General features: G+C 37.0%; 1 protein-coding gene across 1 annotated transcript in view; it reads right to left on the minus strand.

The window, feature by feature from the left end:
* PCLO (piccolo presynaptic cytomatrix protein) overlaps nt 1-23,690 on the minus strand; it is a 378,386-nt gene that overhangs the window by 353,080 nt on the left and 1,616 nt on the right. Inside the window, 1 exon segment of the mRNA XM_019798053.2 lies at nt 16,992-18,750. Coding sequence (XP_019653612.2) covers nt 16,992-18,750 — 1,759 coding nt within the window.

The following is a 23,690-nucleotide window of genomic DNA, read 5'->3' on the forward strand; positions in this document are numbered from 1 at the left end:
AAAAAAAAACTTGTTGTTTAATAGTTTATACTGTTAAGCTTTCTTAGTAAGAAAAAAAAATCTTTATTGAATTATTTTCTTAATCGTTAAAATGGCTTTAAAGTAAAAATTACACTGAATCATTTAAACTCATGCACTGGTAAAAACGAAAAAAAGGCTTATTTTGCAATCTCATAAAAGCAAACTTCTGTTTAGAGAAGGTTAAATAGATTGTCAACTCTAACATGTTATATTTCTGTTTAAAAATGTGAAACAAAGTAAAATTCAAACATTTGTTAAAGATGGGTGGAAAGTACTTGGGTGTTCATCACATTTGCTTTCAGTATGGGGGTTGAGTATTTACGTACTTATAATATTTTTATCTTTACTTTTCTGTATGTTTGAAGCATTTCACAAAATAACTTTTTATACATATAAATATTTGAATCCCAAAACATAAGCAAATGCTACTTATGCTGGTGCCCTGACAAAAGGTGAACTAGAATTTAAGGAAACTTTCACTCCACTTTACCCGCTTCTTGATGTACAGAAACTCCTCCGTAAATATACTTTCACCTACTCAACCATCTCCGCTAGTATCAATGTCACTCCTGCTGTTCTACTGTTCATATTTTCTCATTTGTCTTTTTCCACAGCCTTAAATACCATATCACCTCATAATCATGCAGTCGGACAAAATAAAATATAATTAAAAGCATAATTCTTGGGGAGCCTGGGTGGCTCAGTCGTTACGCGTCTGCCTTCGGCTCAGGGCGTGATCCCGGCATTCTGGGATCGAGCCCCGCATCGGGCTCCTCCGCTGAGAGCCTGCTTCTTCCTACTCCCTCTGCCTGTGTTCCCTCTCTCGCTGGCTGTCTCCCTCTGTCAAAAAAAAAAAAAAAAACCTAAAAAAAAAAAAAAAAAAAGCATAATTCTTACCCATGCTCTGTCACTGACTTTTTTTCCTGTAAAACATTATAAGATGTGCATCTACATGAACCACATTAAATTCTAAACTCCTAGGGTTAGTGACTTGCATTACAGTTAATTGCTCTTAATCTTTTTGATGAGTGTTATAACCAAAGCAGATGCAAAATTCATTCACCTATTCCTTTAATTTTTTTTTTTAAGTAAGCTCCACACCCAACATGGGGCTTGAACTCACAACTCGAGATCAAGTCTCATGTTCCACTGACTGAGCCAGCCAGGCACCCCCACCTATTTATTTTATTCATTTATTTTTTTTATTTTTTTTAAGATATTTTTTATTTGAGAGAGAGAGAACATGGAGGGGAGGGACAGAGGGAGAGCGAGAGAGAATCTCAAGCACAGAGCCCGATGTAGAACTCAATCTCAGGACTCTGAGATCATGACCTGAGCCAAAATCAAGACTCTGATGACTCTCAAGCGACTGAGCCACCCAGGCCCCCGAGCCACCTGTTCATTTCTGATTCAAGTGTTTACTGAGCAAATTCTACATGGCACACAGCACTGGATAAAAGAGACAAAAATCTCCATCCTCCTGAAGATTACATTATAGTGCAGAAGTCAGATAAGAAACAAGTTAACATATAACGTCAAGGTTATTACAGATATGTAATAAGTATCTGATGATACTTTGATGACTACTTTTTTCCTTTCTTCCTGCTAGGAAGCTTCCTTCCACCCTCCCCACTGAACACTTACTTGGATTTATTTGGTATTATCAGTAAAACTCTAAGTCTCTCTGCAATGTGAACTTTAGACCTTCACGTGTAGCTCACCGGTGGGCTCTCACTCCATTTTTTTTTTAAAGATTTTATTTATTTATTCAACAGAGATAGAGACAGCCAGCGAGAGAGGGAACACAAGCAGGGGGAGTGGGAGAGGAAGAAGCAGGCTCATAGCAGAGGAGCCTGATGTGGGGCTCGATCCCACAACGCCGGGATCACGCCCTGAGCCAAAGGCAGACGCTTAACCGCTGTGCCACCCAGGTGCCCCTCTCACTCCATTTTTAAACCACTGTAGAATTCAAACACTACCACAGCATAGCAAATGCATAATTTACACTAATACTGGGAAACACATTCTATATTGCCCTTATTCCAAAATCAAATGTCTCCTTGTACTTTATAGTATATGACCCGTATTTCCACATAAAGACACAAGGGCGAGTGGAAGAGAGGTCAAAAACCCAAGTCACTGCATCTTCATGTAGAGGAGAATTCTGCTTTTCTCTTAATACACACTTTTTTTGAATGGACTCCACTGCCCATCCTTTGTGCTTTTAATGACCACATTTTCTTCATTTTGATAAACAACACAAAAAAGACATTTTGACCCCTCAGTGTTCCTCCTCGCTGCTAGAATATGCGTTAAAAACATTGCAGCCATCACAATATGAAAAGCTTTTCATCCTTTTAGGATTTTTTTTTTCTTTAAGAAAGAGTCTCCTTGATATTTAATTCTACTGGCCAAATCTGTTGGAACTAGAAATGATTTTATCTCAGCGCTTAACAATCTAGCACTGAAAACAGAAGCATTCCCAATTCCCTGATTCAACTGAAAAACAAAAACAAAAGCAAACTTCCTATACACTGAGAAAAAAGTCCACAAGCCACCCCAGCATCAGAAACCACCCTGTCCTCCCCAAAGCGCGCAGGGAGAGTAACGAGTGATAACAGCACCTTTGCCCTCTCAGTCATTGAGGTCAGAAATCCTGTGGTATCTTCACTGCATTATCATTTATTCCTCAAGTATGTCTGCACTGCTTGTGAAAGGTAATTTCCCATTCATCTTTTCATATTTCCAAAGCCAACGTCCCTCACTTGGCCTTTGTCATTGTCTAAATAATTTATACCCTCACAAAAAGATCCCCCATGTAAAACCACCAACCACACAAGGGGTTGACTCTAACAACGTCCCCTCGCACCTCAATGCCTCTCCCAGAATTGTGAAGTTAATCTTTTGCAAGAACTTCAAAATACATAATTTTGAAATATAAAATGCTAGCACTTATATCATCCTTCTACTTCCAGGTCTCTAACCCCCAAAAGACAGTAATCAACAAATGGCAAGGACTTCCTGGTGGTAGTCTTTCCTCTGACACCCTGGGGTCTACCTAACCCTTTAAGCATGACAGATGCCCAGTTTTTGAGCTGGTTTGAATTTATTTAATTCAATAATAACTGAAAATCTTTGTGCTCTTGAAGCTACAGCTTTCCTGTGTTTACTCTGCTAATTCCCATTGTTTACACAGTTTGTAGGACACACTGCTGCCTTCATTTTCTGGTTGCATGCCACGGACAACCTATCCCCATTTTGAGTCAAACTCAAAGAGTCCCTCATAATCACTGTACCTACTAACCATACATATTTTCCCCACCTCGAGGCAATTACTGCCTTGTTTCACTTCCAAAATTAAACACTAATTTGTAAGACTGAGCAGAAATGAACCTGAATTTATTACCATCACTGCCTCAGACAGTTGCTGCCAGTTCCATTTGGTACCCGTGTCTATAATACAGTTGGTTCTCCTATTTCTTCGTGATTGGGTCTTCATTCCACTGGAGCCATGAACGAGAATCAAAAATCTCAGAAGATTTTAGTCCTTATTACTTCTTCCCCATGCCACAAAGGTCAAACAATATCCAAGGCCAAGGCTGACTCACAGAAGAAGCCTTCTACCAGTATTTCATAAACAACTTCCCATAACTAGCACTTATTGGGGCACCTGGGTGGCTCAGTTGGTTAAGCACCTGCCTTCAGCTCAGGTCATGACCTCAGGGTCCTGGGATGGACCCCTGATCAAGCTCCCTTGTCCATCTCCCTCTGCTCCTCCGCCCTGCTCGTGTGCTCTCTCTCCCTCATGTGTGCACATGCTCTCTCCCCCAAATAATTAAAAATCTTTAAAAAATAAATAAATAACTAGCACTTATTCCCTAACATTATACTATCGTCATCCACATTCTCCTGATAACTGATGGGAAAAATGCAAGAAACAATACCAGGGAAGCCCACAACTGTATCAATGCGTCCAGGAAGAAGTCGTATCTTCAATATATATACATTAAAATGAAAGAATCCAACTTTATTAGAAAAATATGTCACGCTTCACCTATTCCTAAATTCTAGAGTTGATGTAACAAAAGGAAAAATAGTCATCTTTTGCTTTCCCCACCCATAGCCTTACTTACAGAGAGTGCATGAACGGAATTCAAGGTCTGGAGACACAACTGCTTAATGAGCTACTGTAATTCAATTAGTTCTTTGGAAAGAAACAAAAGAAATGCATAAACTTGTTCATTCACTCTTCTAATATGCTACATAAATGGGATAAGAGACTGGTTAGACAGGATTTCTGCTCACTCTGAGGGCACTGTGTATTCTAATGCAGACCTGTAATATAATTACTATAACACACCTCCCTGCTTAATCCAATCCTCTGGGTTCCACTTTGTTGAACCTTTGTTATGTATCAGAGCTGTGACATACAGTAATACAAACTCACTGGCTAAGGACTTTGATGGATAATCACAAATTATTATTTAGATGTCTCATGAGGTACCAATTAAGGATGTGAGCTTCACATAGAGAGTTTCAATTAATGTTGCCACTTTCAAAAAAAGTTACCCAAACTTTTGATTACTACTGATTACTAAAAAATTATATTCTGTATTTTAAGAGTGTGTTTTCAGTAATAATTTAAGATAATTAACTCGATACATTTAGCATTGAGGTGAGTTGGCAAATGTTAGGGTTCTAGAATTAAAGGACATCCTTGCTCACAACTGTTACTCATCTATTTAGCTTCAAAACAGAATGGAAATTTCTCTGAAAGAAAAGAAAAGAAAAGAAAAGAAAAGAAAAGAAAAGAAAAGAAAAGAAAAGAAAAGAAAAGTCCAGAAGGCCTAATGAGTAATGTCCACCCTTCAATGCACTCCAAACTGGAAATTTTGAACACAAAATTTACATAAGATATTTAATGGAATGTCTGCTCAACACAGCACAGTACTTGGAATAATGGAACATCAGAAGAATAACACAATGTTAGGAATTTATATTTCCTGGTGTTCATACTATTCACATTAGCTATTGAATAAATTTTCTTCAGTCATGCTGCCATCCTGCCCGCCCCTATACAATAAAGCCTGTTACGTTCTTACTTTTGAAAGCATGACAACTACACTTTTCTGCAAACTGTGACTTCTACATGTACCATTTACTTCATCAAGGCAGGATCCTCATGCTCTCATACGTGAGTCACGGGCCAATGTGTATTCCTCCTCCATTTACCAGAATGCTACCCATCTTTAGCATCCACACTGAATTTCCTCCTTTACCACTTAACATATCCAGGCCTGCCCCTTCCTACCTCTTACTAGCACAGCTGGGACCACAGCAGTTAGACTCAGACAGTGCTTTAAATCGTTTTCCAATTATTTCTTCTTCCCTCTTCTCCTCACGTGGACTCAAAAGAAGCAACAACTTCTCATGAGTTATTCTGAACATTTTTCCTATTTTTCCTCAAATTATCTTCAAATATTTACTGAATATGTTATTCATATGTTATATTATACTATTCTGAATGCCACAGAAAATAATTACATAACATTCATTACATAATAGCATAATGCATCATATTATAAAGAGAAGACCAAGCTATCGCTTGAAAACAGATTGCCTTCTGCTCTTCAAGGATTGCCCAAGCCACACGACTGCCCCCCCAGAGCCAGCTACTCACTGACAGCAGTGTGGCTGCAGAGGGCTCACTGTAGTTGACACCTTTACCTGTGCATATTAATGCACAATTTATTTTGGCTAAAAACAGGACATTAGCATTTCTCAGAACTGTGATGACATGCTTAGCAACTTGGTGCAACAGTTTTATTTAAAACAATCCATCCAGAAGTTGGATGGATAATTCAGCAACCATTAATAAACTTTGTGAAACGTACACTAAACCTTTTCCTTCCTAAAGCATAATAATGTTTACCAAATACTAGCAATAACATGTGTAAGTCCTCAAAAAATAGGATCGAAAGGTAAAAGCATAGTTTAATGCTTGGCAGTGCAATCCAAAACCAGAAAACCACTTTCACCAAAGCAAAATTTAAAAAATTACTGTATATACACAGACATGAAAATATATTTGCCCTATTACAGCCACACGAAGAGAGGAGGATCCCAAGTCAGTAAACTGAACTTAAATACACTATGTATTAACACTTCTAAACTGCTTCTCATATGGCAAATTCCAACTTTTATGCCTTGAATGATTAACACGCACCTTGAGCTATCACATGATTTTGTAGCCTGCGATCCAAGAGTTCCAGTTAGGCTGTGTTTGCAAAGAGCTTATTGAATTGTCCTCTTATTTCATTTAAAAATTGAAGAAATAAATTCCATTAGTGAAAAGAACCAAAGGTCACCTAAACTTTGTGAACTCATTATGTAGGCTGAGAGCTATGTATCTTTAATTCAATCAGATGCTAACTGGAATTAAGATAATCACTTGTACGTTGAGTTGGAAAGGAAAAAAAAATGCTTTTTAAAAATATATATGAAATGCTTAAAGTATATTAAATCTTGTGTAAAAAAACAAAATTTCATGAGGATTATAGACTCTTAGCTTTCTATGAATGGAAACCACTTATAATTTCTTGAAATTTTATATAGTTATATGTATGCCCATTTTTAAGAGTGTCTTTAAGGAAAATCTGATTTTAAAATCATACTTAATCACCTTTACATTATTTTCAATTTTTTTCTTAGATCCTATCCACATTTTTCATTACCCTTTATTTCCTTCTGACGATTTTTTTAACCTTTCCCCATCAAGTTTAAAAACACATAAATCCACACATTAAAATTTTCCCCAGCTTTTACAGAATTCCAAATCACATGCTCACATAAAGCTTGCCACTGACTTCGTTTTGCATAAGCAAAAATCCTAAGAGCAGTTCCATGAATTCTACTGAAAATTCTGACTTTACTGAACAAATGATAGAAATGTCATATTTCTATCAAATGTTTCACAATTGATTTTTAAAATCTTTATTTTTGATTAAAGAAAATAAAAGAAAAAGCAGTTTACTGTTTTATAGTCAGGTGAGACCACGTCTCATCCATATAAACTTTATCATAGTCTGTTTTACAAACAAGATTCCATCTTCATTTGCTAAATTATTGCCTCTCCTTTTGGGCTCTGAGTTCTATTCCTAACTGTGAACAAAGTTATTAACTTCATCTGTATTTTCAAAATCTAACAGAGTAGCTAGCTCAGAGCAGGAGCTCACAGTTTTCCTAGAGAACAAAAAAGAATTCAGCAACATAAAACTCTGGTTTGAGCAACAGTGAGTAGGAAGGTATAAAACCAGTGTTCTTGGACCTTGGTTTTGTTTACACTAAATTCCAAAAATAAACTACTGTCAAGAAAGTTAATTTTTTTTAACTTTAAGAATATGTGAAATTTACACACACACACATTCTTCTTTAACCTAGAAATTTAAGAAATGATCTATTTAAAGACAACACAGTCTCCTATAAAAAAAAAAATGATGCTAAATTTGGGGTCGCAGATCTAGCTTCCTGTATGAGATTCATTGCTAAGGAATTTTGTGACCATGCAAGTCACATAAAGTCCCTAACTTCAGTTTTCTCATTGACAAATGGAGTTAACACTGAGGGCACTAACCTTACTTGCGTATCATAATTTTTATAAAGATTAATAATAATGTTATCTACTACTTTCAATTACAAAGCATTTCCACTTATATTGCCAAATGTGATCTTGACTTCAGGAAGAGTTTCATACATAAATAAGAAAACTAAATATTCCGAAAAATGGAACAACCTGACCAAATCACAAGTAGGTAGGTGAGCTAGGGCTGGTATCCACATTGTCCAAATCTAAAATCCCACATTGTTTCCACTTTTCCAAAGGGTCATCTGATGATTGATTTATAAAGAAACATTGAAGATTTCAAGTTGCTTTAAAATATGAATTCTGATTTCTGTATTCTCTTTATTACTCATCTTCAAAATGTGGATATCACCTTATTAAAAGAGCATTAAAGGACAAAATGCATATAGAGGGCCTAGTGCACATTCTGAAATGCACAATGCTTGAACTAAGATCTCTTCTTTCTGTGACGGAAGATCAATCTCCTTTTTACTGAAGAAAAAGGCAAGAAACACTATATAAAAGTTGTTGCTTCCTAGGGAAGAATGAAGGGGGGGTAAACAGAAGGGGGAATGAACCATGAGAGACTGTGGACTCTGGGAAACAAACTGAGGGCTTCAGAGGGGAGGGGGGGTGGGGGAATGGGATAGGCCAGTGATGGGTATTAAGGAGGGCACATATTGCAAGGTGTACTGGGTGTTATATGCAAATAATGAATCATAGAACACTACATCAAAACTAAGAATATACTATATGGTGACTAACATAACATAATAAAAAATTATTATAAACAAAAAGTTGTTGCTTCCTTATCAAAGGAAACTAGAACTACTTAAATTCATAGGAATATCAGCAAGACTATACATGTGTGAGGGGCAGAGCTAGTACTACACCCCAGTTCTGATGCCTTACTCATGCTCTTGATATTGGCATTTTTAGGAAAATAGTTATAACTACTAATAGATTATTTACATTTTTGTCTTCAATGTATTATCTTTGAAATACTTGAAGTAAGAGCTTACTCTTATCTAAACTAATTAAAATATGGAATAGGCGTGAGCGTTAGATACATTTTCACAAGGGACGTGAACAATGAACATGTTAACCCATCACTGTATTAAGTTTACTGATCCAGCAAATGATTTTGTTTAGGAGCAGGTATCTGCTTTCACAGCAGAACAGCAGTTCTTACCAAGCTGTACAGATCATCATACCAGCTGCAATAATATGTAACAACAGCCTTAGTAGATATTCCAAAGGCTGGATATGCAGAAAGACACCTGAAACATCTAGTCATTTAAAAGCTGAAAGTGGAAAAAAAAAAAAAGGCTTTGGTTCTAATGACTAATTTTATGCGCAGAGCATGAGGAATATATATTTTATACAGAGAACATCCAAGTCATAAGAAAAATGTTGCAAATTGGATCTTGTCGAAAGTGAGAGCTAAATAAATATGGTGTTTGTAAACATATTTAAGTAACACAGATTTTTTTGTATGATCAATTGGGTATTTCCATTCCTTCAAATTCATTAAAAAACTGTTTTAAGTGAAGATAAATTAATTTTGCTATAGTCAGGGTATTCTTGCTTTAAATACTGTTAAGGATACCATATGAATTATCAGAGAAGAGAAAAAAAAAGTCCTTAATCTTTAGAATGCTAAGACCTTATATTTAGAATCAAGGGAATCTATTTCTCTTCACTGCATTCATATAAAAACGGTGTCAGTTAAAGCACACGTGACTGTGGTTAAGGAAGTATTAAAAATTAACCAAATTTGCCATCATAGGCATCATCGTTATTTAGAACCAAAAACTCTTGTGATGTCAACAGGTAGAATGCCAAGGCTCAAGGTGAAAAATCAAAATTCTAAATCCTTTATTCACTGTCACATCATATATTTGCTCAACCATCATTTGATGAATGAGGACTTTTAAATTACTCAAGTGTTAATTATAACACGAATTTACAAGCTTAAAAAAATAGTACAAAAAGGTACATTAAAAGTAAAATCGTCTTTCTCTGCCACCAAGCCTTACTCTCCACAATCAATCAGTGTTAAGTTACGCTTTGAGTTTTTCTAGTGGTTGCCATTACAGTATCAAGTTTCAATTTAGAAATTTAAAATATGCATTTTTACCTTCCTATAAAAATGACAGTTTTTCAAGACAACCTTATATTACCACTACTTTAGGGCTGTCTTAAGCAATATCCAAGAAATTACATTTAATGCATTAATTATACATCTTAATACACAATAAAATAAAACTTTTTCAGCTTGATTTCTGTACCATCTGATATCAACTCACATTCCATCATGGTTATGCAATCACATTTTGGAAAACACTGATTTAATATCTTTCTAGTTTTCTTCATTTCTGAGGTAGAGTGAGCTATTCCATCCCATTCTTTTTATTTTCCTTTTAAATAGAAGAACCTTCTCCAGCGATTGTACGTATATGTACAGATATGCACACATGTACATATAGAGAGAGGTGATAACTTGTATGCATTCTTTCACATGTTAGAACATTCTTAAGCTGCCCGCACACTCTCTCCTGATATCCTGCCGAGGTACAGAATTCATCTTATCATCATATCTGGAAATTTAAAGGAATCACTCCCTAACTACTGTCTTCTGTGTTGATAATGAGCATGGCAGCTGTTTGATTTCTCATCTTTTTGTAGATGATACCATTTTTCTCTATGCGAGTCTTTCGGGTTTTCTCCTTATCTCTGGAAATCTCCTATTTCCTCAGGATGTACCTTTCAGTTATTTTATTCATCTTGCATGGCCAGTGGTAGCACTGCACAATCTGAAGAGCTTATCTCCATCATCTTGATTCTTTTTTTCTGAAGTTCCTATTAGAGCTCTTAGGGACACTCTTCATGACCTTTCATATTTCTCTTAGAGCCCCAGAGCTCCCTGAATTATGAATAACCACTTCCCCAAAATGTCTACAACTTTATGGGCAGGCATCCAGAAAGAGCCCCCACACGTGAGACAAAATGCCCACTCCTCAGCCTCTACACCACCACAGGAAGTAGTGAAGAGGAAACTCTCAGAATTCTACCCGTTTCCAGGTGCATTCCCACCCTTTCCTTCCTTAACCACTCTCAAACCCAAGCTTTAGTTAGGACTATATACATAAATTAGACCTTAAGTCACCATTAAAAATTCCAGATTCCCAAGTTATCCATCAATTCCCGACTCTAATTCTTCAATGGGAGGGAACGTCACCAGTCAACCCCTTCCCCTCATGGTCCATGCTCTGACCTTCTGCTACTTCATTTCTCCCCATAACACTTATTAGCAGTCCTCACACTATATGTGTTATTTGTCACTCTTACTAGAATACACTTTCTACGAGAGGACAATTTGTCTACTTTGTTCACTCTTAATACAGCCAAAGCCTAGAACAGCACCTGAAACACAGTAAGTGCTCAGTAAGCAGCTGAATAATTTTTAATTGTCTTAATACAGCTCTACAATCTGGAAAAATCCTGGGTCTTTTCCAGATTATCAGGCAGACCCACTGAAATTTGAGTGTGGTAGTTATTTATGAAATATCCTCTTAAATATTTCTCAAGGAAAATTTTTGTAAGTTCTTCACATTTCCTGAATGAACTCTTTTCTGTAAGGTCAGATGTTTTTGTTGTTTTATTTTTCAGTACTTCACCTGGGTCTGTCATGTGGTATTATTACTAAAATGTCAAGTTACTCTCTTCAAACCAGTCATTTAGAGTGATGTCTCCATTATTTACTAGGTTATCAACAGAGGTTTTTCTGTGTTTGTGGACATTCTCCTTCCCCATTACTCCTCTCCTTTGAGAGAAAATGGGATGGCAGAGGGTCCAAGTAAGGACAGCTTTATAGGACAGTATCAGATCAGTGCAGTGGACTCATCATTCAGTAATGTTTTGTTTGTTTTCTCCTTTAAATCACTCTTTTGTGCCAGAAGGGCATTACTTCTAATCCTCTTCCAAAGGCCCTAGTTTTCTCATGAGGGTCCATTAGGCAGTTCATCCCTTCATTGGGAAAATGCTTTGGCTTTGGCTAGGGGAAAGGAAAAATAGAGCCTCCCCCTATCCACTGTCTTCCCACTGGTCGTATTTGTTCCTACTGCAGTTCTTTAATTTGTTGTTTGATCACTACCCACAACCCATGACTGCTTTCTCTATTTGCTCATTCCCAGCTTAGAGCTCACAGAGTTTCCCCAAGGAAGCAACTTGTACAGCGGTTTCCTTGGCTCTTTTTCTGTCACCTTCTTCCCCTTTCCTTTCTATCTTCTAGGAATTCAACATGCCAACTTATATACTACTGGGGGTCTTTACCATTTTCTGGAACCACCATACATTCAATCTTTTAAGAAGTGGGACATTTGGAAAGAGGAGGTGAACTCACTGTGCCCAGTCTTCCTTTTTAAGAGGAACTATGTTGCAGTTTTTGCTTAGAATTACAGGTGCAAGACCTTTGTGCTACATCAGCAAGCAAGGAAAAAAAAAAGAATGTTCCCTTTTCTAAACATTCTTCCAGCTACTCCACCATCAGGGAGGTATTAATTGATTTTCTTTCTCCACCGGTTCCAGCCTCCTAACACTGGGCACAGCTCTACCCTCTTTCTCACCAGTTCTTCTTAACAGATTCTCCCCCACTGGTTTCTCTCACCGGAAATGGAAGATACAGAGGCCAATTCACCTAAAAGAGGTGTCCAGTTAAGTCATTTTGCCAATCTGAAGAATTTCTTTTTTTGTTTTGTTTTGTTTTTTTAATAAGTGGAGAGAGTTTATATGCAGGTCTAGGTATGTTTGTTTTGTTTTGTTTTGTTTTTTAACTCCTGAAATATAGCCAGGTTTTTGTTAAATAAAATATCTGGTATCAGCCAAGAGACTGATTAACGTATGGGCCATCATGACCCCCCCCAAAAAAAACCCCACAAAACACCTTAAATCCACTTTCCTCACTGGCATTTGGTTCATTATCAACATTCTGCAAAATGACAAGTCACTTCATATATTGCAAAATTTGATAAGAGCCAGGAGAATTATTAGACATCAGGGACAAATCTTTAAATCTCTCCCTAAATCTTGCCCCAGGCTACACATCAAAAGAGATCAAGTAAATCAGCAACAAAAACAACATCAAAAAATGCTTTAGTTGCTATTTAGAAAGCAAATGTTCAGTTCCTGTGTCAAAAAGCAAGCCCAAAGAGAGAACCTGCATTGTTGAGATTTATTCTGTTAATGGACTGGCAAGAAGAGATAGCTATAAACTCCTCTTGGCATCAAAAGTCTAGGCTCAGAGCCAGTAGATTCTTAAGGTTTATTTGGAACAGCACACATCTTGACAGCCAGCAGAGTGGATGGTTTAAATACCATCCTCTTCACACAGATATTTGAGTTGTGTGAGGGTGTGTGTGTGTGTGTATGTGTGTGTGTGTGTGTGGTAGGCAGAGGTAAGAGAAAGCTGACAAATTAAGTTAAGGAGGTAAAAATCCCCTTCCCTAAACCTTGTGTCTGAATGATGAAACCTCTCCAATTGTCCATCCCCTGATTGGTACTCATTTAAGAGCCAGGATATTCTTAACAAACATAGTCATAATTCTGATATGTTGGTAACAAAAAATAACAGAGAAATTCTCCTAGTTTTTTCAAGAATTGATACAAGAAAGCAGTATTCTATTTAACCCATAGACTACAAAAGTAATAGTATTGAGTCACTTGCGTATAAACATCAAACTCGCAAATAATAAATCCATGTAAATTAAAGAATGTCCTGCCTCTGTCCCTGTCCGGCATAGAAAAACTGTTTACTCAATCTGAATATTTGAAGACAATATGACCCAGTGTTACGTTCTCTTCAGAAGATGCAGAGAAGTTCACCTCCTCATGGATTTCTTGAACAGTTCAGAAGTCGTGATTATGCCCAAAATTTCATCTGTCTTATCTCTTGAAAAAGAAGCTCTCAGCTTCTATCCGGAGCTCTAATTTCCCAACTCTGACCCCTTGATAATTCAGGAATGAGGAACTGGCCATATGGTGCAGAGGATTAGGGAAGGTGCCTTCCTAGAGTTCAGAACCAGAATTCAGATAACATTTTTACTTATGTGAAAAAAACAAAAGTTAAAAGTAATGTTACTTGTAATACTACAAATCAAATGGCTCTTGATTGACACCTCAGAGCCCAACAACTTATGATAGCGCATCTATATATAAAAAAGAAGTTGAGAGTAAACTTTAAAAGGCTTATCCATGTTGCATTATATTACAACTTAAAAAGCATTTAATATATTTAAAAGTACCTTCTCATGCAAATGTTCAAAGAATCCTCCTAATAACCCAATATGTTTGGCAGAGAATACGTTATTACATTCATATTTCAAATGGTGTCCTTGCTACAGAAAGTTTAAATGATGTGGCCAAGGTCATCTCATCAAGAATGAGGCAGTGAGGAACACCTGCTCCCACATTCCCAACACCTTTTGTAAGTGTCCAAATCCTATTATTCTTCACATTTCCAACCCAAATACCTTTGTTTTCATGAAGATAGATATGATGCCCACACACCCTCCACCAGTGATAGTGATGTGTTCTTCCTTGGACCTAACAGCATTTTATCTCTGTTCCTACCACAAGTAAACAGATTTGGAATCAGAAGATTTAGTTTGAATTCTGCTTGAGTATTTACTATCAGGATGATCCTAACAAGTAAAGTAACCATAGCAACCATCTGAACACTAGTTTTCTCACTGTTACAGTCAACAGAATATATATACCCATGGAATTATCTGGAAGTTTAATTTTGATAAAAACAAGTCGAAGAACTATGTCAACTGTAAAGCCCTGTACAAAGTTACTTCTCATATATATACTTTTTTCTTTCTCATCTACAAATTTTATTTCCCCTATTTTATTTCCTGGAAGAAAGACCACATCCAATGAATTCCTGATTCTGTCAGAGCATTCATGGGTGCTTCACAACAGGCATTTGATAAAAACTTACAGAATGAATGAATGGTTGAATGTACAACCATATTAAGCAAGGTAAGTTTCATTAAGCAGAATGTTCACAGCAACCTGCTAAATGTGGAAGGCCAGAATCTGACTTGACTTCTCTCCAATCTCATTGCCTGTTTTCCCCCACCACTTCAGCCAACCTAGATTTACCTCTGATTCCTTCAATACACCCTACATTTTTCTGGCTCTAGGTCTTGGGCCAAATCATCACCCCCTTTCATGCCCTCCATCTATTGAAACAGTATCCACCCTTAGCTCAAAAGGACCTACATGCCATTTTCTCCACAAAACTTTTCTTAATCTCACCCACTGGAACGAACCTATTCTGAAGTCCAGAGTACTTGTCCATCTCTCATAACTCTTATCACTTGACCACAAATTATGTTGCCCTTTGTATGTATTATCTCACCTAATACACTTTGATCTTGTTAAGATCTGTATTATAGTTATCTTTATATCCTTCCAAACATGTATTAAAATGCCTTCCATATAATAGGTATTCTTTTTTTTTAAGATTTTATTTATTTATTTATTTGACAGAGAGAGCCAGCCAGCGAGAAAGGGAACACAAGCAGGGAGAGTGGGAGAGGAAGAAGCAGGCTCCCAGCAGAGGAGCCCGATGTGGGGCTCGATCCCAGAACGCTGGGATCATGCCCTGAGCTGAAGGCAGACGTGTAACGACTGAGCTACCCAGGTGCCCCAATATAATAGGTATTCTAATAATAGATATGGCTTCAAAGTCCAACTGCATGCCTCTACTTTATAAATAGCCCAAAAAATGACATTTTATGAAATGATCACCTATTGTTTGAAGTCATTATTACCGTCCATTCCTATCAATATCATATGGTATGAGCAGAAACATATCTTTGCCAAAATTTTAGAAGCTACAACTACATAAACAAACTACTTATAATCCAATTTCCGCTATAATTTGAATGCATGTTCTTATTAACTGCAATGTTATATTAAAGATGGCTTATCTGAAAAGCTAAGGTACTTAATAGGACTTTTGGGTAAGAAGAATAAATGATACTTCAGAAAACAACCAGAAATTAACACATTTTTAATTTACATCATTTTAATCTCTCATCACAGTAAGTACCCCAACTAACCTAACAGCTACCAATAATCATCAATGCTGTCATTATCATAAAATAGACTTCATTTATAACAAGGGTACACAAGTCTCCTCTCTCAGGGATCTTTAAATCACATAATTCTTCCTTGCCTGCTGTCAGTTCCTTCCTGGGCTGTTCGCAGACAAAATGCACACATAGCCCACTAACAGCTGTCCTCCAGACAAAGTGATTCTGTGCCTTCTCACCGGGTAGAAGCCACCAGATTTCTTTTAAAAATGTATTCTTCTAGCCTCTCTATTCTCACTTATATTATTATCTCATCTTCACTATGTTACTTCTTCACTCCAGAGAATTTCTGAGCTTTTCTGCTGTTTGGGGCTTTTTGCCCCTTCTCCCAGAATGTCCCCAAATCTCTACCTATTAAAATCTTTTTTTTTTTTTTATTCAGTGCCTTTAAGTGCTGGGTTAACATTAACTGACTTCTTGAGAATTACTTTTCTATCCTCAGAGTAAACAATGTCGAGCTCATTGGTGTCACTACTGGCCCCTTTATGATTTCATAGGTCAGGAACGCTTACCCAAAGACTTGGAAGATACAAACTGTGATCTTCTGAGAAGACACCCATCAATGGTGAAGCTGTTCTCTGACTTCTTCACTTTACAAACTGACTTACATTGTTATTAATGACTCTCATGAGCAAAGCATGCCTTCACTACTGTATCAAAATCACTGGTAGGGAAAGGGGATGTACAGTTTGGAAAAGTTTATCCAATTTTATATTAAAATTATATTTATAATGCAAAAAAATGTCTGCTTTTTTCCCAGCACATATGATCCCAATTAAGAGTACCTTAAGTTTGGTAGGCCAGAATATGAATTTAAAAGTTCAACTAATATCACTGCATACTAAACAATAAATATCACTGTATGCTACACAATAAATAGTGTGGATCTTATGGGACAGAGTGCAATGAGTAAATGCTCAGTATCTTTGTACTGATTCATTTTTACTTTAAAATGCCAAACTTATCAGAAATTGTGGCAATATTTTGGGCTTATTATTGGAGAAAATATTTAATTTTTTTAAAATTTACAATTAGCAAAGAAGAAAAAGAGGAAGGATGGAAGGAAGGAAGGAAAGCATGAGAGGAAAACAATGTCATCCTGGTCCCAGGGATAAACTAAGCATCCTTTGTGCAAAATGATGATACGGTTTAAGAACATGAACACAATGAATAAATGCACTCACCTCGGTTAAATGAGGATTGGGATTAAAACCACAGAGGCTACATACAGTGGTTTGACACTCAGTGCATGTGTTAAAATTGGCCTTTTCTGGAACATGCAACAGAAGTTCTGTGGTACTGCAAAGAGGACAGATGGTTTTAGGGAGGCCTTGTACTGGGGTCTGCTCCACAGATGGAGAAGTCGATGGCTGCAGAGGTTTCCCAGCTCCTGTTTGGCTTACTGGTTTTGGAGATTGCTGAGCTGAAGGCTTTGCTGGGCCAGGCTGTTGAGGAGCAGGTTTTGCTGGACCAACCTGCTGAGGTGAAGGCTTTGCAGAGCCAGGCTGTTGAGGAGGGGGCTTTGCCAGGCCAGGCTGCAGAGCTGGGGGCTTTGCGGAGCCAGGCTGCTGAGGTGAAGGCTTTGCAGAGCCAGGCTGCTGAGTTGGGGGCTTTGCAGAGCCAGGCTGCTGAATTGGGGGCTTTGCAGAGCCAGGCTGCTGAGTTGGGGGCTTTGCAGAGCCAGGCTGCTGAGTTGGAGGCTTTGCAGAACTAGGCTGCTGAGTTGGGGGCTTTGCAGAGCCAGGCTGTTGAGAAGGGGGCTTTGCCGGGCCAGGCTGCTGAGGTGAAGGCTTTGTCGGGCCAGGCTGCTGAGAAGGGGGCTTTGCCGGGCCAGGAGGTGGAGCTGGAGTTTTTCCTGGCCCAGGCTGCTGAACCAGAGACTTTGTTGGCCCAACCTGCTGAGAAGGAGTTTTTGGAGGCCCAGGTGGCTGAGCTGGGGACTGTGGCCCAGGTTGGTCAGCCGGGGATTTTGTTGTCCCTAGCTGCTGGGCTGGGGGCTTTGCTGGCGCTGGCTGCTGGGACGGAAGTTTCTCTGACCCAGCCTGCTGAGCTTGAGGCTTCGCAGGCCCAAGAGGCTGAGCTGAAGACTTTGGCCCAGGCTGCTGAGCAGCAGGCTTTGCTGTCCCTGGTGGCTTGGCTGGGGGCTTTCCTGTCCCTGGCTGTTGAGCCGGGGTCTTTGCTGGCCCTGGTTGCTGAGCTGAGGGCTTTGCAGGCCCAGGGTGTGGCGTGGCAACTTTTTCAGGTCCAGGTTGCTGGGCTGGAGGTTTTCCAGGACTTGCCTGCTGAAGAGGTGGTTTGGATGGGCTTTGCACTGAGGGTTTAACTGATTCTCCCCTTACAGGGTCGGACTGTTTAGTCTGAGGCTTGGCTGCATCTCTCTGATGTGCCTGGTCTGTCTGAGGCACCTGGGTAAGCCCCTGAGTTGGCTTGCCTGTCCCTGGAGGTTGTGATTTCGTCTTTTCCGGTTGCTGAGAAGATACTGATTTGGGAGAGCCATCCTGCTGTGCTGGGACTCTCACAGGTCCTTGCGGCTTTGGACCTGGCTTAGGTGACTGTTGTGAAGGAGGCTTCATGATTCCTTCAGGTTTTCCTTGTTCTTTCTGAGCTATTTTTTGTTTCTTGGCAGTTTCTTCCTGGGATGCATCAGAGTCTGATATCAAATCAAAAGGATTGAATTTATTTACAACAGAGGAGACAGCACTTAAAGGGTTAACCTCTGAGAGGAAGCCAGGCATCATACTAGACTTGTGCTCTTCCTTCAGATCAGTTCTGGACTTTGATTCTTTCAAGCTAATAGTGGAAGGACTCCTTCCAGGCGACTTCTGCTCTGATCTCAAAGTGTCTGTAGTTCTACTCTTACTGAGACCAGGCGGAGCTGAACGGCCAGGGTCCGGTGGTTTTCCTGGCTGCTTTGGAGGATGACTACTATCCAACTCTTGTTTCCTGAAAGAGGGAAACAAAAAGAAGTAAAAATAATGGAAAATATCCCAACTCAAAATAATATTAATGAGCCATTACTTTCTTAGAGCTTGAAAATTAGGCATGCATAGTAGATATAACCAGAACGCATTTTGCAGCATCCTGTAAATGATCACAAAATCTTTTAAGTCTTTGTTACTTTCTAAACATGGGTAGAGATTTTTCAACAAGGTAAACAAGAAGAGGAAAAATCAGTACTTGCTACTAAGTAATGAAAAATTAAGATACCTAGTTAGACATTACTTATAATAGTTTACCTTGACGCTTAATAGAATCTGGCCATCCTTAAAACCTTATTAAAAATATTAACTCAATAAACCAATGCTGGGCCATGTTCTAGTACATTCACGTTTGAAGAATGCTATTCTTTCAAATACTAGCAGCACCAAGAATTAAAAATATTCATTTTAAAATGTGGGAGCTTGTTGCAACTGTTTTTGTTTGTGTGTTTTACTTGATTACAAGAAGTTTCATTAGTAACATCTGGCACACATGACATCAGGGAACTTATTAGTAAAGGAGGTTAGGTGATGCATTTCCAGGGACCTTGAGAAAGTTGATGATTATTCAATTTTACCCTATTCAGTCTAAAAAGAAATTATCCCTCAAATATTATTCTTATTAAACTTTACAAAATGAGAAGTCCTACTTTAATTTGAAATTTTTGAGAAACAATTCCATATTTCTGTTAGGAGGAAAATGTTATGCTATTTAATTATTTTTCTGATAGCTAATTCTTAATCTAAGATCTCTACGCAAAATAATGATAGATGCTTAAAGAATCTTGAGATACAGCTTGGTATACAGTTAGCAACAAACTGGTTGTGACCCCACTTTTGAAAGTACTATTATTTTTCTCAGAAGAAAAGACATAATAATCTCTTTACTTAATGTTTTCTATAACATTTACTATTGCCACTGTTAGATTATTAACAATATTATTTATTATTGACAAAGATTTAAAAATGTAATTAATTTGCAAAATTTCTTTTAATTCATAGACAAACATACACAATGGATTTTTTAAATAGTTTTGGAAACATCATCATTTTCAGATGACTATGGTTAAATAATTAAAATAGTTGATTTTTTATACTTTCAACCAAAAATCAAATACATTGCTTTTTAAGATAAGCCATTCTTTACTGATAAAGTTGCAACTCATAAGAATAGGCTGCATTAGAATAACATAAAAATAAAATTACGAGTATTTCATTTGATATATGAAGCTCTTTAATTTGGAAAAATATTTATTTCTTTTTGATAAAAAAAAAACACAGTTATTCAGTAGCACTTAAAATATGAGATGATCACAGTCAAGTTCTACAGGTTTTAATCTGTTCTATGAAAATTTACCTGCTAATGGGCCAGATTATAAATTTTTAATTTCAAATCATTTAGTACTTAGTATGAATTAAGTTTTTGAAATTCCCCAAATGGCACAGAAATTTGAGAGAGATCAAGTTAGAAGGCATAGTAGAAAGAAATACAGAAGTATTACTTCTAAATAGTAAAAAATCAGAAGGAAATAATTTATAAAAGCCAATGTATGCAAAAAGTAATTTTCTAATAAAAGTTGAATAAATAGAATTCTATTTTTGTTTTGGCAATTTCCTCCAGGGAAAAAGTTACAAAAATTTTAGATAACTTAAGGAGCTAAAATTATTACCCTAATTCCAATGGTTCTAAGGTATCTTTTAAAATACTATTTATTTCCATTTGGGGAAAATAATTTTGAATGCTTCTTTACAGGCCACTCTATGTGTTCCCTTCCACAGAAAGAAGAGCTATAGTAAACAACTTAAAATAGATCATTTTCAAAATTTTCACCGTTTAGATCTTCACATTATTCTAGAAATGTTGCACATTCAATTAATAAAATCTACCACTCTCACAAAGGGCACATGCTTAGGAACTTCATTACAGAAGTACTTATTTCATAAGTAATTATTTAGATATTTTATTGAATTGGCACCCCAGTAGAGTCCTAGAGACCTATATTTAAAGAGTACAAAAAATCTATTCTTAACTAAATTGTCCCCTCTTGAAAATACTATTAAACTTAATCATTGTTTTTGTGTTGTTTCACGTAATCCAACACATGTACAAAATAAAAAATAAACTTTGTGAATACCAAATATTTGTGATATCAACACTAAAATTTAAAGCAAACTGCTTACAGCAGAAATTATAATTGCATGTACCACCTACAAATATAAGGTATATAATAAAATCACCATGAGAAAATACTGATACAACTATAAAGACTGCCCTACAATTTAAACTAATTTCAGCTACTAGAATTATATAGGGAAACATGAAACATGGAAATATGGAGGTGAGAAATAGACAATCACTTAAAGAATATATAGGCTTAATACTGAACAAAAATATAAAGATGTCTCAGCTAACTGTGGTCTTTTGGTCAATTTTTGTTTGGTGTAATGGTTGTTCTGTTAAAAAGAAAAAACAACTAAAATGCAATCTGTGTCTTGTATACTCCACTGTGACCTCCTAGAAAGAGAAACTGTTTTACTCATTTTTGCATCACTAGAACCAAACCTGTTAACTGGAGCATTAGTGTCTGATGAATGAATGAATGAATGACAATGAATAAATGAATGAATGAATCAGGTTTCTGTTTTATGCTAACGTTTCTTGAATTCTTTTCAAATTCTTCACAGTCATTCTGAGATATAAATGGAAACATTCTACATGCATTTTAGAACCTCGACTTGGCCTGCTACTCTAGGAAGAAAAAGATTTGTGGAGTTGCCTTCCAGTCGGAAAGGCACAAATACTAAAGAAAATAATGGATTCGGTCAGAATTCCTATAAAATATTCTACTTATCAGAAGCATTTTTCAGTAAAGCCCTTCTCTTATCTGTAGCTGTACATAGAATGAGGAGACCAAGTGATAAAATGGCCTTTCCCTGGGTCTTCAATTAATCAGAAATTCAGAGCATTTGTTTGTAACCTGTAACTTCTAGTTTGTAATAAACCATGTTTTATATAACCTCCTCTTTCATTACTACTATCACCAGATTAGAATTCTTCTTTTATAGATTAGCAGAAAAAATATTTCAGCTACAAATAAGGTAAACATGCATTCATGGATACGAATGTAAAAGCTGTTGGAATGCTAAAAAAAATTTTTTTATTGGAGCACAACAGGCAATGACACTTGACAGTGCTGAGTCACATAAAGTTTTCTGATATTAGAAATATAAGCAACTTTGGGGAATATCTATTCATTTTTATACCGTAGAGGATACTACGGCTTAAAGAGGCTAAGAGATTAATCCAAGGTTATAAAACTAGTTAATCACTGATATCTGGTATCAAGACTCCTGGTGGGGGCGGGGAGGGGAGTGGGAGTTCCACTACATGGCACTGACTTTTCCATATGTAAAAAAAGGTGTAGATACATCAAAATAACTCACAACAGTGAAGAACTCAACATACAATGTGTCTGGAGACATCATTGCCAGTGCCATTCATTGCTGATATAGAGATCACTACTCCTGATGTTTAGAGTCCCTTCACATTAAAATTCAAAAACATCCCTGCCAACCTGTAATTGATCCTCATAATGATTCTACAAGACAGGTAGGACAAGTGCCACGTGCCTTATTTGGAGGCAAGGAAACTGAGGCACCTATGGCTGAGAAGTATACATAATTTGTCATGAGTCTGTTAAAATTAATAGGCTAAGAACCTAGGTGTCTGGGCTCTCAACCCTTATTCAAAAACAAACAAAACAAAACAAACCACCATCTCTAATTGACACACTTAACCTCTTCAATCCTTAAATAGTTTAGATATATTTTCTTATATATACTTAAGTTACTGTACTTCTAAAAATCTAAATGATAAACCAAGTGTTTCTTTGGTTATCACATACAGGGATAATAACTTTCCAAAAATTATGCACTCTTTATAAAAATATTTCACTAAAATATAAGGTCTCAAAAATCAGAAACATACTGTTTATACAGTTAGATGAAGCTTTCACCAATAACTGTTGAGGCCGCAAATTATCTGTTAATAAAAATTCTACTATAGGGGCGCCTGGGTGGCGCAGTCGTTAAGCATCTGCCTTCGGCTCAGGGCGTGATCCCAGTGCTCTGGGATCGAGCCCCACATCAGGCTCCTCTGCTAGGAGCCTGCTTCTTTCTCTCCCACTCCCCCTGCTTGTGTTCTCTTGCTGGCTGTCTCTCTCTGTCAAATAATAAAAAAAAAAATCTAAAAAAAAAATTCTACTATAACAAACAAAATTATCAATGCAGAATCGGACAGAAGTACAGCATAAAGCCAGTTTCATAGGCTGAAATTATTATTTTTCAGCCACGCTCTGAATAGAAGAAAAGTTAAGAATGTAGAAATAAAAGCTCACACTTTTTCTTGTTCTGTGTAACCAGCATGCTAAACCTGTTGCATGTACCTCTTAGGAAAAACTGTGAAAGAGCTAGCATACATTTCTAAAAGGCTAATAAAAGTACTGTACCTCGTTATTACCCTATGAAAATCTAATTTATGAACGTTCAACATTTTTTTCCAAGTCGGGTTTTCATCAGTAGAGAAAAATGGTACATATCGTAAGCTGTAATACTTAAGGTAATGGATAAGAAAGACTTTATAAGAAATAGCCCACATATTACTAGTTGAAAAACACATTTAACATAAAAGAGCAAGTTTTTACTAGTAGTGGTGACTTCATTTCAAGAACACAGAGTTCTTAGCTGATATATTCTAAGCATTTAAGATTTTATGTTAAAAATACTTCAACTGTCCGTTACACTTCTCCTTTGTTAAATTAAAATAATTATTTGACAAAATTATATGCATATACTTACATGACAGTTCCTAAGTTAAAATGCATTTATGAAGTAGAGGTTAAGAAT

The sequence above is a fragment of the Ailuropoda melanoleuca genome, chromosome 1, assembly GCF_002007445.2.
Source record: "Ailuropoda melanoleuca isolate Jingjing chromosome 1, ASM200744v2, whole genome shotgun sequence".
NCBI classification, from domain to species: domain Eukaryota; kingdom Metazoa; phylum Chordata; class Mammalia; order Carnivora; family Ursidae; genus Ailuropoda; species Ailuropoda melanoleuca.